Here is a 16,307-nt window from a genome sequence, read left to right on the forward strand (position 1 = left end):
CAGCACCTCCAACTGTGACTGACTTCCCACGTCCCTGGTGGTACTTTTATTATTTACATTCATAGCAGAGCTTATGCCTTTAAATATCACAATTTTTAATCTTTCCCATATAATTTTCTCCCTGCAGGAAAATAAAGGGCTAGGTTATTCCTTACCATCTTCACTCCACCAACCAGACCGATGGTTGGGCTGCTTTTTACAAAAATACCTGAAATACTAATTCTTTGCTTTGGTTTTTTGGCAGAAATTTAATGTATGCACAGTTTTTGTTAAAATACTAAAAGGGTAGCACTTTATAACCATCATTGACAAATGGTAAAATCAGGATTAGTTACTTAGTTGGACTTTATTTGATAGTTTTTTCACTGTTAAAAACAACTTTATGAACTATTTATTAAGCAATTGTAAAGGTTTGTAAACATCAATTGCAACTTTACAAAGGCCATTCAATTGATGTTTATAGATGAACTATGCAGTATTTATTAACCATTTATAAAGTTTTATAAACATCAGTTGCAACTTTAAAATAAGCATATATTAGGTGTGTGGTGATATGCTGATATTGACAATAACAGTGATGTTAAAAAATGTATAACTGATTACACGTTAATGATATACAGATGCCTGTGATAATATTCTGTGAATAATAAAGGGCATAGAGGTTGTTGTGCCTTGTAGATCTTTTGGTTATCACCCTGTTGCTTTTTCACAATTTTTTTTTATAGTTATGGTTACACAGAGTCTCTCTCTCACCTCTCTACACTTATATTGAGAGAAATTTATTTGCCCAAAAATGAGACAAAACACACAGTAAATAAAGTTAAAAATTAAATTTACTATCGCTATTTTATATTATTTTACTATAAATTTATATCACGGTAACGTCGTTATTGGGAATTTATTTGGCCGCAATAAAAGTGTAGTGAAAGTCATATGTGGTGATATGAAAACATTTTTGGAGAGATTAAAATGCTGAAAAAGATGCTTGGAATAATTTATGATTATTAAATTCCCAGTAAATTTACTGTTTCACTGCACTAATTGTCTGTAATTTTCTGCCTCTGTTGTCACTGCTGCTGTTTGATAACACATTTAAGGGGTAATTGCGATATAATTGTTAATATCAGCCGATATATCAGAATTTTTTACTTCCTAGTATTGGTCTCAGCATCGGCCTCCAAAATGCAGTCCGTTGGGCTCCATTAACAGTGAAAAAAACTGTTAAGTTAAGTTTAATTAATTATCAATTTACCATTATTAAAGATGGTTATTATGAAGTGTTCCAAGAATTTTCATGGTTTTCTTTACTGCTGAAGTCGGCCCTTTAATCTGATCTTAATGGGGTTTTTATTACACTGCTGTATATTGAGGTGAACAGACAGAGATAACTCAAATTTGCCCGGCCTGTGAGTTTGACCCAGAAAGTTGCACACTATTCCACTTCCAGATGTCCATTAAAGGGGCACTATGTAGTTTTTGGAGAAGAAATTCAAACTCAGAATTTTAATATTTACAATATTAATGAGGTAATAATACAAACTCAGTAATATTTATTTTTTCCATAACTGAATAAACAAGCTGTTCTCAGAGGAAAATAAGGTCCCCAAAACACTGTTTGAAGCTAGAAAGGTGGCAGGGTCCGCCACATATAAACAGAGTAACAGTATGAAATTGTGTTGTCCTTTAAGGTCAGTTTGTTTATTCAGTTTATTCAGTCATGAAAACAAAGAGTTTGTTTATTCAGTGTGTTTAGGCATTTAAAATATGTCAATGAAGATCTTTCTTTTCTGATTAAAATTTCTTCCCTAAAACTCCATGGTGCACCTTTAATATTTCATGAAATAATTTCAGGTGAATACCCTGAAATCAGCTAATGAATATCATGTTTTACATTTTCAGCGGATTGAACTCAAAGTGACTCAGACCCATCGACCCTCAGTGGCGAACTTCCCTGGAGAAAAGGCGCAGGCTGCACACCTCGCATAATAAAACACATGGTTTATTATCAATGTGATAGAAATGAAATCACTGGACAATTAGAAGCATGTCTACCCATCATCAGCACCATGACAACAGCTCTATAAGAACAGAAAAACACTGGATGAGTCCTGCCCCCCCACCCCCACCCCACCCCTCCCGCTGGCTCACAAAGATCGAATCACAGATAAATAGGCCTACTCCAAAATTGCGGGTGCACCTATTTACACAACCATCCATTTAAATTAATATAAATAAATATTTACACACATAAATTAACACCCTCCCTCCTCGCGCTTGTGTTAAGGAACCAGACGAACCTGTTTCACAGAGAGAATGCTCGTCACCCAATCTTCATACCCACAATGCTTTTCTGTGTGAGGAACAAACACAAGCACGCACACACACACTCACTCAGGCACACACACAATGTAGTTTGTTGGCTGCTCGCAGCGTCTCAGTCTCACAGGATGCAGGCAGAGGGAGCGAAATGGATGTAACACAGTAACCACCATGTCCTCAGGGGAATGAAAAGAACGTAACACAGATGAAAAATCCCTCTGTGCTCTCTGACACTGGCCCACGGGTGTCTTCCTCTGCCTTTTTCTCTCTACCAAGCCTTCCTCCTCCTTCTCCTCCTCCTCCACCTCAGCCCTGTGTGTGGCAGGTCAGTGGCAGTGGTGTAAAGCTAGAAGTGACGGTGTAACGCCTCTGTCTGTCTGTCTGTCTGTCTGTCTGTCTGTGTGTCTGCCTCCCATTCGTTCAGCTCTCCGTCATCGCTCCCCTTCTCCCCGTGCTTCATTTCCGCTGCTTCTCGTCTTTGTCGCCACCCTTGTTGCCGCCGTCCCCGTGCCGGTTGTTGGGAGGGTTGCTGAGAAACATCTTGTCGAGTCCTTTGAGAGCCTCGGTGAGGTAGTTCTGGAGGGTGGTGAGCGCGGCGCAGATGGCGGGCGAGCCGAAGCCGTGCGTGATGAAGGAGAAGTGGGAGAGGCAGCTCTGGATGCCGGGCTCCAGGATGGGGCTGGGCCTCGAGTTGCCCAGGGGAGTCCTGTCCTGGGCCAGCAGGTCTGTGAACTCCTTACACAGCTGTCTGCAGGGGAGAAGACACAGACAGATGTCAGGTTAGGGTTTCCCCAACATAGCAATACCACATTTGGTGGCAACATTCAGTATGTGTCTTTTTTAGTGATTTCCAAACATGACAAATGTCTCATTCATTGTTGCCCTCTAAATATTAGACACAGAACAACAGCCACCTTGAATTCACTTGGTAATGCAACAAAAACATTAAGCTGTCTGCAGTTAATACAGAAATTTCAAAATCAGTGTCCAGTTCGTACAAATAGGCTGTCGGCAACAACTGTACAGTTTGTGCAACCTCCGCCTGGCTGAAAACCTCATGAAATGCCTCTGTGCTGAAACACAGTCAAGGGATGACAGTGAGGGTATTGTGCAGCATTAGTTGCAGATGTTCCTGCGCAGCTACCTGAAACTGAACACAACCTATTAAACCTTCCAGAACAGAGCAGCATATTAGGTTATATCTATAATCTGAGGGGAAAGAAGCCTTTTCACATGAAAGGAACAGTTCACCCAAAAATCAAAATACAGTTTCCCTTTTACCTGTAGTGGTATTAATCCATATTCACTGTTTTGGTGTGAGTTGCAGAGTTTTAGAGATGTCTGCCTTCTCTCAAAAATAATGGAACTAGATGTCTCTCAAGAAATACTTTTGAACAACTCAGCAGCAGCGTCTCTTTCCAGAAGCTTAGCTATCTTAGCTTGTGGTTAAGTTACATGGTTGGCAGGTGTAGTTCGATAGAGTGAAAAATTGTCCCTACATGAAACTGCTCCCAACAAGCTCTGTGATTTATCTTTGGTAACCAGGTCATGATTTCTGGAAAGAGACATTACCGAGTGCCATCCAGTTCCATTATATTTGTGAGATGGCAGAGATCTTTATGTCTGATATCTCCAAAACTCTGCAACCCACACCAAAACAATCCAGATGGATAAATAGCACTATAGATAAGAGGACGAATATGTATTTTTGATTTTGAGGTGAACTGTCCCTTTAAGCTGCATTTAAATGCATCTTTTATTTTTCAAACGTCCTGTCCTGTGGAAAAAACTAATCTGTCTGTAATATTACAGTGCAATATATTAGGATAGGAATTTATGTAGTTTTAGCCATCAATTGTCACACTTGACTGCATTTTCTGAATGTAGCACAGCATATGTGAAATATGGTTGCAGTGGTTTATTGCATCAAAAAGTTAAATCAGTGATTCACCGAGGACAGTATTCTTGTTCAGGTGGGACTGAGCATTAAAACAGCATTAGTACCATCCCTGAATCCCAGACTGATGAAATTCCTGCATCCCACCACCCATCTAATGACAGGGGGAACTAAAGCAAATGTTCAGTGCAGCAGTGTTGTGCTAATAATCGCGAGATTTAAGATGTTAAACCAGAATTCTCTGGTGAAAATCCTCCAAAATGTCCCGTAGTCACATGATGCAAACTGCCTAACCTTGGGATATTTACAAGTGAACAGGATTGTTTTCACTCTGTTGTCCTGCACTCATTTTACTGCAAAAGCCGTTGCGGTTGATGCAAAAAAAGAAAAAAATTCTACCTTCCCTGTCTCAGCCTGTGTGACATAATCTGTCCCAAAGGAAAATTTCCCCCTGATACTTTTCTGTTTCTATCCCCTTTAAGTGATGTTCAATGTATCCCAAAGCTTAATTTGCAATGAAGTGTCGAACACTTTCCATCAGCCTCTCTCTATTTACCTGTTTCATTTTCTGTGTGTTTCCCAGAATGCTTTTGTAAAACAATCAGAGAAAAAAAGCACAAACTACAGCATACCTTTTCCTGGACAGAGCGACTGCACCGAGCGTATTTAAAGTCCCTCTCTAGTGAAAAAAGTGTTTTCCTACTTGTTCCTACAGTTGCATGTTTGAGCTTCACTGTGCAGAGTTTGTTCACCTTCATCTACTGAAAGTGTAAATATTCTCTGTGCTCACTGAAACTCTGGTTTTATGAGCGTGATTTGTGACATCAAAAATAGTTAGGGAGCCAATCCTGGTCCAGTATTCAACACACATAAGTGTGATGTGGACACTTGAAACCTCCAGTGCACACACGCTGAAGCAGGAGACATCTTGTGCCCAAAGGTAAAACTTGTGAAATGAGGATTATTTGCATATTTATATATTTTGTCATTTTAATGAGTGAGAAGGAATAGGTGCCATTTTAAGGACTTAATTTTACCTTTTTTTCTGCAATGTCAGACACACATTAGAGAGTTTTTGTGCAGAGGGGATCTTTAGCTCCCTAAAAACACATCTTCAGGCTGAACTGTACTCTGGCACACTGAGGCTACTGTTTTGTCGTTTGTTTTGTGATTGAAGGTTACTTCAAAATCTAAAACAAAGCCCTGTCTTTTATTCTGAAGGCCTGACAGTACAGTTTACTGTTGAGACCTTTTCTGCTCGATAAGTGGATAAGATAAGCAAAAGCAGCATCAGTAGGGGAGTGCAAAGCGTCTCACATACAGCCGAGGACTAACAACCTGCACCTGAGACACTTTGCACTCCCCTACTGATGCTGTTCTTGCTTATTTGTTGTTTTTCTGTTCTATTTATTAGTTGTTGTTTTTTTCCTGTTTCTAGTTACATGTTTTTTTAATTTCACTACAGGTAGTGCCATAAAAAGTTTTGTTTTACCTGGGCATAATGACAAAACAGATAAATATTGAAATCTTAAACTCTTTGCAACAGCAAATAGGTTTTAAAGGAAACGTGATGCCAACCGTATTATGTCTTCTATTAACACAATGAGAAAATGTTAATTAACGGACCTGGCACGTTCTAAAAATGTTGATCTGGAACGTATCAGTGAAACGTTCGCTGACAAGGAATTTCTTTTGTTTTTCAGCCAAAATAGTCAATCTGGCACTATCCAGTCACAGTGATGACAACACTATTCAGCTGTTTTTACAGTTATGTTTAGGCGCTGTTGGCACTTGGTTAAGGTTAGGGAAAGAGCTGAAGAGAGAAGTGAAATGATACCTGTTAGGTCATTGTGTCTTCTATTTAGTGTAATGAGACATTTTGACTAGAAATTAGACAAATAATGAGACAGATTTTAAGTCTTTCAGTGCTCAGAGACATAAATATGTGACTGTTTAAGATCTTGTGGACATTTAAATAAGAGAACATCTGATATTTTAGGCCTGAACTGAGCTGGAAATGTCATGAGAATGACTTGACTGTGAGCGTCTCTGCTTGTTTTGCTGTTTCATGGACTTCACAGTGTTGAAATCACTGTATGTGCACCGGGGTCCTGCTCTTTCTTATTTTCCATGATTCAACAACAGCTAGACGTGAACCCTGGACTCTGGTGCGACTGTCTTTCACCTATGAAAACAATTAAGTAATATACAAATGTAATTTCAAGGAGGCATTTAACACCTACTCAACATGACGTCACATTGTTATGTGTGACGAATCATCTTCAGTACCACTGCTCCCAGAAATTCAAGGCCAACATCAACAGCACAGGCGCTGCTCGAGCCAGACAGTTTGATGGTTTGAGGCCTCTGAACATTAAGAGTGAATCTTTAACAGTTAACATGTGTGATTTTAGACGAGGTCGTCGAATTAAATCTTCATTCGTCATCGCTGCAGATTTAAAGCAAAAAAATGTACCGACAAAAGAAAATCGAGCCTTCACCTTCTCCTTGTTAAATTTCAACAAATCATCCTCTGGTTTTAGGCCCACATTTTATATTCAAGAGACCCCTCTCTCATTCCCTCTCTCAGATTTATACTCTCTCTCTCTCTCTCTCTCTCTCTCTCTCTCTCTCTCTCACACACACACACACACACACCCTGTAAGCGGCCTAAGGGCAGAGCTCCAGCAAATGAGTGACAGGCTGTGCGGGCCGAGCCCAGCTGGGGTTAGGGGAGTAGAGAGAGGAGAAGCCGCCACCCCGGGCTACACTCAAGGCTCTCGCTGTTGTTTTCTGACGACTTGAAACACTTCACTGCTAAATAATGAATTTCTAACAGGCAGCACCGACACACAGTATTGGAACAGGTTTGAATGTGAGCATCAAACATCCACCAAACCGAACACACCGTACATACTGAGTAGAGTACACTGGGATGCACACAAACACACAGACACAGGCAGATGGTTTTATGCGGCCCAGGCCAGCAGACAGCACTGTTTATGCAAGCTAAAAATACAAGCTTCCTGAAGGGATCTTTGCTAGGTGGTTTACTGCTCTGCACGTAACCTTTACGTCTGGAAAACCCACATCCAGGGGAGCAAATGAACCTGGAACAGCATTACTCATTAATTGGCAATATACTTGTTTTATTTATTGTAAAAACAGGCAAAAAGAAATCAAACTTATTCTGTGATTTTTAACCTCTGCTGCCCTCGTTTCTAAGAAATCTGCAAGATCCTTGATTGGAGGACTTTGACTGTCAGAGAAAATGGTTCAATATAAGTAACTTTACAAGGAGAGGCACAAAAATTGATCGCCTCTGAGACCAGAAGCAGAGGTCAATCATACAAGCAACCTCAGAGCTCGTATATTTTATAATGTCTGTGAGCTGTAAAGTGAGCTCGAGCTAAAGGTTACTTGCTAAAGGATGCTGAGTCACATCGAAAAAATAAACGTACATTGCAATTAAACGGTGAAAACGAATGCCTCTCGACCGTAATGCAGATTTTTGCTCGTTTCTTAAATTGAATTAAACCGCCCTAATTTTTCAGCGGGGCAATTCTTTCAATCAGCTGTCTCATTGCAGGTCAGATCCATATCGAGTTCGATGCCGTTCATTAAGAAAATCTCACTCTCTTTTACAAATGTCAATGCCATGTTCAAATATGGCCCAGTGTGTGTGTGACACAGTGTAAAGCACAGAGGAGAGGAGAGGGGAGGAGAGGTTTGCACCCTCAGGGGGGTCTCAAAGAGGGGCCATGGAGGCCCCAGGAAAATGAGAGAGGGTTTAATTTTGTAATAATTTCATTCATCAGAAAGGAAATGATTGCAGAAGAAGGACAGCCTGTTTTTTCATGCAGTTATGTAATTTAAATCTACAGCGACAAAACCTTTCTGAATGGCAACCAGGAACTACAAACCTGCCACTTCAGAAATAAGTTTAAAAACAATGAAAATAGGGTTTTGTTTGCCTTGATTCAGTAATAAAAAATCTGCCAATGGAAAGAGTACAAATTTGCTTGAATCTCTTGACAAATAATGAGAGATTTTGAGTTTTAAATGTGTGACAGTTTTGCACCTTTGGCACGTTTAAATAAGAGAACAGCTCATATTTTTTCTGAACTGAACTGGAAATGTCTTGTTTTTCTGTCCCAAGCAGTATATGTGCACGAGGGGTCCTGATCCCCCTTATTCTCCACGATTCAACAACAGCTACTCACAGGCTGTAATCTCATTACTACCACCGGAGTCTCCCTATATGCTACACTGCAGACGTGCATTAGATATTCTTATGACACCCTATAAAGACGGCGAGGGGACAGGATCTAATCAAACGCTCCATCAAACTCACTTTGTCGCCAGCAGCATGTTTTTCCGCGTGTGCAGCTCGTTGGGGTCGGCGTGCTGCCGGTTGAGGTACTCGCTCACGGCTTTGGTGGGGAACTCCGTCTCGCAGATGTAACCGAAATCCCGGGCCAGGTGGACCGCTTCACCTGGAGGGGGAGGGGAGGAAGAGTTAAAGACAGAAGTATCAAAAGGAAAGTGACAGTGAATGTGAATATTTGACTCGGTGAAGGATATTTTGGCGGGTTTCGCGTGATGGAGCAGAAATGTGGACCTCTGCACTCACACGTGGTTCTTCTTCAGCTTTTATTAGTCGTCAGTGAACGTGCTGTAATCACATGTTTCATGGTTGTCTCAGAGTCGTTATGAATGACGCGTTTTTCCTTTTACGCACTAGTTTCCCTCCGCGCAAAAACGGTAAAACGTGGTGAAATATTCCACGTTTTTATTTTGAAAATTAACAATAGGTGCCAATTATCTTTGATTATCAGGAGAGGTCCATTTTATTGCTCTACTTTTATTTATTTATTTATTTATTTGCAGGCAAGAGTGGACACATGATTCCAAATTTAAAGTGAAAACTGACAATTCGGTGGTTAAAACATCCAAAAAGTAAAAAAACTAAAAAAAAACAGACAGAAAAAAACGTGTGATAAATTACTTGAAAAGATGAGCAAATCCTGGGTTGAATGAAAATATTTGAACCACATTTCAAAAATTAAAAAAAAAAAAATCCATATACATATTACCTGTTTATTAGATAATAATGACCTAAAAATGAAAAAAGATGAGCAGATTTATTGAGAATATTAAAGAATATATGTATGAAAACATGACCTATATGGAAAATAAACAAGTTGTCTTAAAGCCAAAATGTTGATGTACACATGCCTAGGCCCAAACTGCAGCCTTTAATCAATTAACACTTTAATTAGTGAATCCAACCCTAATCCTTCCACTCGCTTAATATTGAATATTTATTTACCTGACTTCACATTCCTGCAGCCATTTTTACCAAAACAGGGTGATTGTCATTCATCAGGCCTGTGAGGTCACGACCTTTGCAGTTCTATTTTCTTAAGTAATGTCAGATCATCTCAAAACGCGTCACAGATGCAAATAAAATGTTTGGTTTGAATAAAGCGTGTGTTTCTGTATTTGTGGAGTTAAACCCAGTAAATCAATCACCTTCTACAAGAGATGTTAGTAATGTGACATTGGCAGCTTTGCGTCTTCCAGCAGGTAGATTGAGTCCAATCTTCTCCAGCTTCTCTCTCAGACACTTCCCACCGTTTTTAGACTTCGCTCTGCAGAAAGAAAGGAAAACCAATCAATTCATGCCAAATTGAAGAAGTGTATATAAGGCACAATTATTTAGAGATATGTTTATGATATCAAAAAACAATAAAAGGCTAAATGACCAATATTCTCTTCAAAAGTTTGGAAACTTTATTAAACAGTAAAATCAGCTCGTCTCCAGAGGTTTTGGTGACGTTAAGTACAATCTGGGTTGTAAATGGCTCATATACAGAGACCTTAATTAATAGATGTCTCTGCATATTTAACAAGCCACTAGCTTTTCTTCTTCTTCTTCTTCTTTTAAACATCCACACTCCTGAGCACCACAGTCAACACGCTCCCAGGCTGAGCTCGTACCTTCTCAACACGCCCCCCAACAAGGAGGCGTTGAGGCACTCGGGCGGGGACAGTCTCCTCTGCACCTCCCCTACGGTCACTTTGTACTTGGAGGTGGAGCTGAGCAGCGACAGGCGGCCCGGTACCGAGCAGAACACCTCGTTTATGTTGACGGTCACCCCGCCGATCAGGCCGTCCTTGCCGAGCATCAGGGAGCCCATGTTCTTGGGCGGCATGGGGACTGGAAGAGGAAGGTTAGAGGCTGTGAGTCTCTTACATAAGAAACCCTGAGACAAGTTTCAAATCTCTTCTTCTTCCCCTCCTCCTCTGTCTAACTTTGTGTGAGAGCACGCGCGCTCAGAGGGCGGCCCTGGCCTAATGAAGCGCCCACGCGCCGGGCATTTGCTGTTATTTAATGTCGCGCGACATTCTCATTACAATATTATCGATTGTTGATTGGCTCGCGCTCTCAAATCGCATTAACCACCTCCCCGTCTTCTCTCCACGGCCGGTTTAACTCCCACCATCACCATCACCACCACCACCAGCAGCAGCAGCAGCACTGGATGCTCCTTCATCCCGCGTCTTAATGCTCATTGCTCGCGCGCTAATGGCGAGAAAAGAAGCAGCCAGCCTCGTGCATGCGTGCGTGTGCGTAGGGGCCAGTCAGTGCGAGGGGGCCTTGATGGCTCCACGGGGGATAATACCGCAGATTAGCTCTAAACGAGCTCACGAGATCTCCGTGAGCGGTGCCATTTATTACATCAGCGGCTTAAATGCCCCGCGGGGAGCTCAGTCACTCAACATCCCGTAACTAAATCACCGCACATCATCAGAGCGGCAGCATGGCAGCCTGTCTGTCAGAGACACACTGCCTGCGAGTCAATATACCGGGATCGTTAACCCGTTTTTAAACTCCCCCCAAAAACACAAGGCTCAGATCGGCCGAAAACGCGGAGATCGGTAGCGTGTGGTCCGAGTCCTGCTGAGATTGACCTTTTTATGAGCATGGCTGCTATTCTATACCCCATAAATCATTATAATTTACAGCACACATATGACAATAGATAATATAAGACAGGAAGTGAAGCTAAAGTGCTGCCTGCCAGTCATATAAAGGCATCTTTCACCTTTTTCTAAACTATTCAAAAACAAGGCTCAGATCGGCCGAAAACAGGGAGATAGGTAGCATCTGGTACAAGTCATGCTGAGATTTACATTTTTATGAGCATGATTGCTATTCTACAACCCATAAATCATCATAATTTACAGCACACATGAAAAAAAGATAATATAATGATACATTAAGTTTTAAAAAAGCTACTTTTTTTTTAGCCCTTTCAATCTCAAAAACTATTTTTTTTTAAAAACAAAGTGTTGCCCAATTTTATTTATTTTATATTTGTTATTTTTAATTGTTGGCATTTTTATCATCTTGCACACAGGCAGAGATTTGTGTGCATGTGTTTGTGTGTCCTACCTTTCTTAATCACTGACTGATCCAGGATGTTCGTTCCGTTGGTGTCTTCGATAGTCTGTCGGAACCAGAAAATACAAAATCATTATAATCTGCTTAATTCAACGAGATCCACACTGCCACAACCAATTTAAAGAGTATATGAAAGTTGTTTCCTTCACTGGAATTCAATCAAACACACTGAGAGAAAAAAAAAATCCTCCACGACTCATTTAAAAAAAAAAAAACGTCTTTAAGTTGTTTGTTTCCACCGAGCAAACACATCTGTTACTCATCACGACGTGTCCTCCGCATCCCCGCAAATTTAAACCCTCTCTCATCAAACTCATTCAAATCCATCACCCTGCGAGATGAACTCCTCGTTAAATAGACCTGACGATGCAGCACGCTCGAGACAGAGAAGAAAAGATAGGATTTGCTAAAACAAATTCACGTGGGGTTAATAAATGTGTGACACAAATGCTGAAAGCCAGAAATTAGAGGCTATTGTGGAGGTGAAATGGCAAACAATTCGTGATGGTCGTGCCCTGAGGGGGGAAACGAGGGGATGATGGGGAAGATGAAATCCTACACAGCTGACAATAAAGTCTATTTCATTACGTCTTAAAGCAGCAACAACAAAATAATCATCGTTTAACACAAAAATGACAGCCTACAAAATCGACAAATAGAGTGAGCATGGATATGATAATAATGATAATAATAATAATAATAATAATAATAATAATAATAATAATAATAATAATAATAATAATTTTCACACAAAATTGGGGGGGAAAAATATATATTTTTAAATCAAATATTGCAGCATCTTGACACTTTTCTGCTTTAAATATGTCTCCATCATTTTATCAGTGAAGGTAAATGGATTGAAATTCGCACCAACAACATTTCATCTTATTTTTCTTTCTGCCCAGTTAATCCACAAATCAGCATCTCCTCATCAAAGGAGATGTCTCGGGTCTCTGAAGACAACTTTCGTTTAGCTGTGGGCCATTTGCGTTCAGGCTACAGCTGCTGTGAGAGTCCAGCCCTGAGGGAGCTGCTGAGTTCACTGACCTCAACTCTAAAGGCACGGCGAACATGCGGAGACAATGAAGAAGACAACTGTCAACAATTACCGATACGTTTCCTCCACTATCATTTATTTTATTATTTACTTATTATCTTTATTTTAGTTCTAGTATTTGAAAGCTGCTATCAAAGCTATTAAACGTGTTTCATTCTGCAGTGAAAAAGTGGAAAATATGTTTTTCTAAACGTAAAAATAATGTAGGCTAAATGAAAATGGCGAAATCATGTTTATATCTGATATTGTGCTATTGTTTAATATATAATACACTGTAATAAAATTGCAATCGTATATTCTCTACTTTGTCCAACGGACCCAGGTCTCTCTCAAATATAATAATCCCCCCAAATCTTTAAAATAACTTTTACAACCAAAATAGCAAAAACAAAAACCAAAAAATAATCCTAACTTGAGGTGGTAAATGTCGTACGTGCACTTTATCTCCTGTAAATCTCAGCCGTGACTCACCTGGACATCCTCCATACCGTGCAGCCCGTGCAGCAGTCCGTCCATACCGGGCTCCAGTCCCGGGTGAGCGGAGTGCAGCAGCACATCAGGCCGCCGCACACCGCCGTAGTCCCGCCGCGGCTCCAGCCCGGACAGCTGCGGCAGCGAGGCCCGCGGCTGCGCCAGCAGAGCCGAGCTGTCCATCCGGTCTCCGGCGACATCCTGCCGCTGCCGCGCCCCCCATGCGCCCTGCTGGCTCTGGTGCAGGGAGTTCAGGGAGTACGGGTCGCTGACGTGGGAGTACGGGTCCTGGCTCTGGTAGTGAGCGAGCGGCTGGTACGGCGGCGGGAAGTACGGAGGCTGGAAGTCCGACGAGGGCGCGTGAGACAGCGGCGGCGCGCTGGAGTAGGGTCCCGCGTGCGACACCGAGCCCAGCTGGGACAGGCGCGAGCTGTGGCTCGAGACACCGTCATGCCGGTCCTTGAGGAGGATGCAGAGAAGAAGAGAAAAAAGAATCAACTGCTTGCAGAATTAGAAGCACATTTTAACCAAATGAAACCAGATGGAGGCCCAGGATCAGGACGCTTTTATTAGTGTGTTGCCTCTGGTGATGTAGCCAAAGCAGCCTAACTGGCATTGAATCTCCTGAACAAAAAGCACAAAGAGCCTGGAGGAAAACGTTACAAACCTCATTTTAAACGTCTCATAACGAAAACCTCCTAGCATTATCTCCACATTCACCATTTTCACATGAATTCAGAAACACAGTGTGAGGGAGGGGAACTCACCGCGGTGGAGTATGAATGAACTAACATCTGTAAGCCCTCTGTTGGTGTCACGAGCGAGCTCACTGTAAAACAGCAGGCTGGTAAAGAGCGTGTCAGGCTGAGATAACCCAACTCATTCCAGGTAAAAGCAACGATGAGTATCTGCAGGCACGGCCCGGTCTACAGCTCCACGCTGAACCTTCCTCCGCCCGGAGCTGCCGCCGCTCTGAGTGTGAGCACCGAGCGCCCGCCTCTACCCTCGGTACACGGTGTAATTGTTATTCATGACTGAGACTTACAGGAATATTAATGTGCGCGAGGCAGGGGACTGGCGACACATGGAGCGTGAAGCCTCTCGCGCAACCGTGAGTGACGTTTAAATTCCGTGGAGAGCCGAAACGGCGCACGAACAGCAGGAGATAGAAAGAGGAGAAAGCGAAGACCCGTGAGGAATTCCCCCATCACACAAAATATATAGCGCACTTTGAGGGACTTTATGACGCAGGAAAAGCACACTTTGTTGCCTTTGGAGACGCTTTTGCGCACATGATTTGTGCGCAAACAGACTTAGAGAAACCAATATCAGTGAAGCAGGTGGAGAGGGATAAAAACTGGGGTTGTTTTAAAGCTTTCTGACACTAATCAGGTCAAAAGTTCTGTTTCTAGCAGATACATCCAGCCAGTGGACGTGGAGAAGGCTTCCACCAGATCACTTTTACGCACAAAATGTCTGCGCAAACATACGCAAAAAACAATATCAGTGAGGCTGGTGGAGAAGAATATCAACTGGGGTTGTTTTAAAGCTTACTGACTTCAATACCAGCCAGCCACCAACCAGGTTCTGTTTCTATCAGATACATCCAGACTCGCTCCAGTGCAGGATGACGTGGAGAAGGCTTCTACCAGATCACTTTTACGCACAAAATTTCTGCGTAATCTTGTCAGATTTTGAACCCAAACTTCACCCTGCCAACAAAACCCCTCCTGAAAAATAGAAGGTGTCGCACGTTGTGCTGCAGCTGCCTCCTGACAAACACACCCGACACACTACAGGGCGCACGAGGGGCTCGTGTGAACGGTGTCAGGAGTCAAAAGAAGCGATTAAACTTCACATTGTGTCTCCAGCGGGCCCCTCTCTGCCCTCTTGGATGACTTGTTTAACAACACCAGAGCCTCCCCTCCCCTCGCGCCGTGGGAGAAAAGCCATGTGCGGCACGAGACGAGGGTTTCCCGCCGGGCTGAGCCGAGGGGCCTCGCGGAGCTGCCCCTTTTTTCTTCCTAACGCGCTTTGTGCTCGAGCCCATTCAGCGCGAGCCGGAGCAGCGCGCGGCGGTATTTCTCCCCTTCCTGCTCGCTCGTTTTTTTTTAAAAAAGAATTATTGTTCTGGGATGAAAGCCAAATAATTTACATTCTTCTGACACATCATCAGCCTCCTCTGACCCAGCGGTTCTCCAACTTGTTTTGCTGCATTTTACGATCTAAAATGAGGAATTTAATTGATTTTTCGACTATTTTTTGAATACATATTTTAGCAGCACCGGTGTTCTTTTTAAAATATTCTTTTTAGAGATATTTCAGGGATTAAATTCTGCAAAAAGTTCTAGATTGCTTTTAAACATGACGAAATAGCATATATCTAAAATAAGTTATATCGCATGTAAAAATAAAAAATAAAAAAAAATCAAGAAAATGTGGAATACAAATTCTCTTTATCCAATGTTGCATATTTTTTTACGTTTTACTCATGCTCCAGAGAGTGAATGGAGCTGCGTTATAGACAAAAAAAAATCATGATTTTAAAAATTGAACTCCAAATTTCTCTGCTCTAATCCACATTCTCAGTCAGCACATCACAGACTAACAGGCCTAAAGCCTCCTGAAAACCACCTCACTCATCCCAACAACGTCCAACACTTCATTAATCCCTAAAATCATCTCCAGTAAGTCTACTTCCTCAACACACACACACACACACATGGACGGCAACGTTACCTCATAAATATCTTCATACTTGACATTCTCAACTAGTTTCCACAGCATGGTCGCTTCTCCGGTGTCGGTAAACCGAATGCAGCCAAGTGCGGAAGGGATGTCTCATCTCTCTCCCTCCCTCCCTCCCTCTCTCTCTCTCCCTCCCTTCTTCTTCTTCTTCTCTCTCTCTCCGCCCTCTGTAAAGGCAGGCAGGCTTTGTGAATGGGGAACCCCTGCAAAGACCCCGCTGCTGTTGAGAAGAGCTATAGGGCAGGCTGCTCCATGTATGAGCATGAGGAACAGGCACATAAAAACAAAGAATACATGTTTTATTTGGCATCTGCCTCTGCGACTTATAAAATAAAAGCATGTAT

General features: G+C 42.0%; 1 protein-coding gene across 4 annotated transcripts; it reads right to left on the reverse strand.

The window, feature by feature from the left end:
- Positions 1–2,775: 2,775 nt before the first annotated feature.
- On the reverse strand, positions 2,776–16,030 carry tfap2b (transcription factor AP-2 beta). 4 transcript variants are annotated; one of them, XM_073493007.1, is made up of 7 exons: positions 15,955–16,030; positions 13,216–13,674; positions 11,679–11,733; positions 10,220–10,439; positions 9,752–9,870; positions 8,571–8,712; positions 2,776–3,067 (listed from the first exon to the last, which is right to left on the reverse strand). In XM_073493007.1, the coding sequence occupies exons 1-7, from the start codon at positions 16,000–16,002 to the stop codon at positions 2,776–2,778; spliced, it is 1,335 nt and encodes a 444-aa protein (XP_073349108.1). In that variant the 5' UTR covers positions 16,003–16,030. The 4 variants fall into 4 exon arrangements, with proteins under 4 accessions (XP_073349108.1, XP_073349104.1, XP_073349106.1 ...); XM_073493003.1 differs by having other exon boundaries at positions 10,220–10,460; positions 15,955–16,002; XM_073493005.1 differs by lacking the exon at positions 15,955–16,030 and adding an exon at positions 13,983–14,009.
- Between the last annotated feature and the right edge of the window lie 277 nt (positions 16,031–16,307).

Source organism: Pagrus major, chromosome 22, assembly GCF_040436345.1.
Source record: "Pagrus major chromosome 22, Pma_NU_1.0".
Classification (NCBI taxonomy): Eukaryota; Metazoa; Chordata; class Actinopteri; order Spariformes; family Sparidae; genus Pagrus; species Pagrus major.

What these genes read in the sequence shown, in the direction of transcription:
- tfap2b (XM_073493003.1), bottom strand. Translation starts at nt 16,002, where the DNA reads ATGCTGTGGAAACTAGTTGAGAATGTCAAGTATGAAGATATTTATGAG. An exon ending in ACGGTATGGAGGATGTCCAG is followed by an intron (nt 11,734 to 13,215) that starts GTGAGTCACGGC and finishes TGGTTCCGACAG; the next exon opens with ACTATCGAAGACACCAACGG. An exon ending in AACATGCTGCTGGCGACAAA is followed by an intron (nt 3,068 to 8,570) that starts GTGAGTTTGATG and finishes TCTCCCCTGCAG; the next exon opens with ACAGCTGTGTAAGGAGTTCA.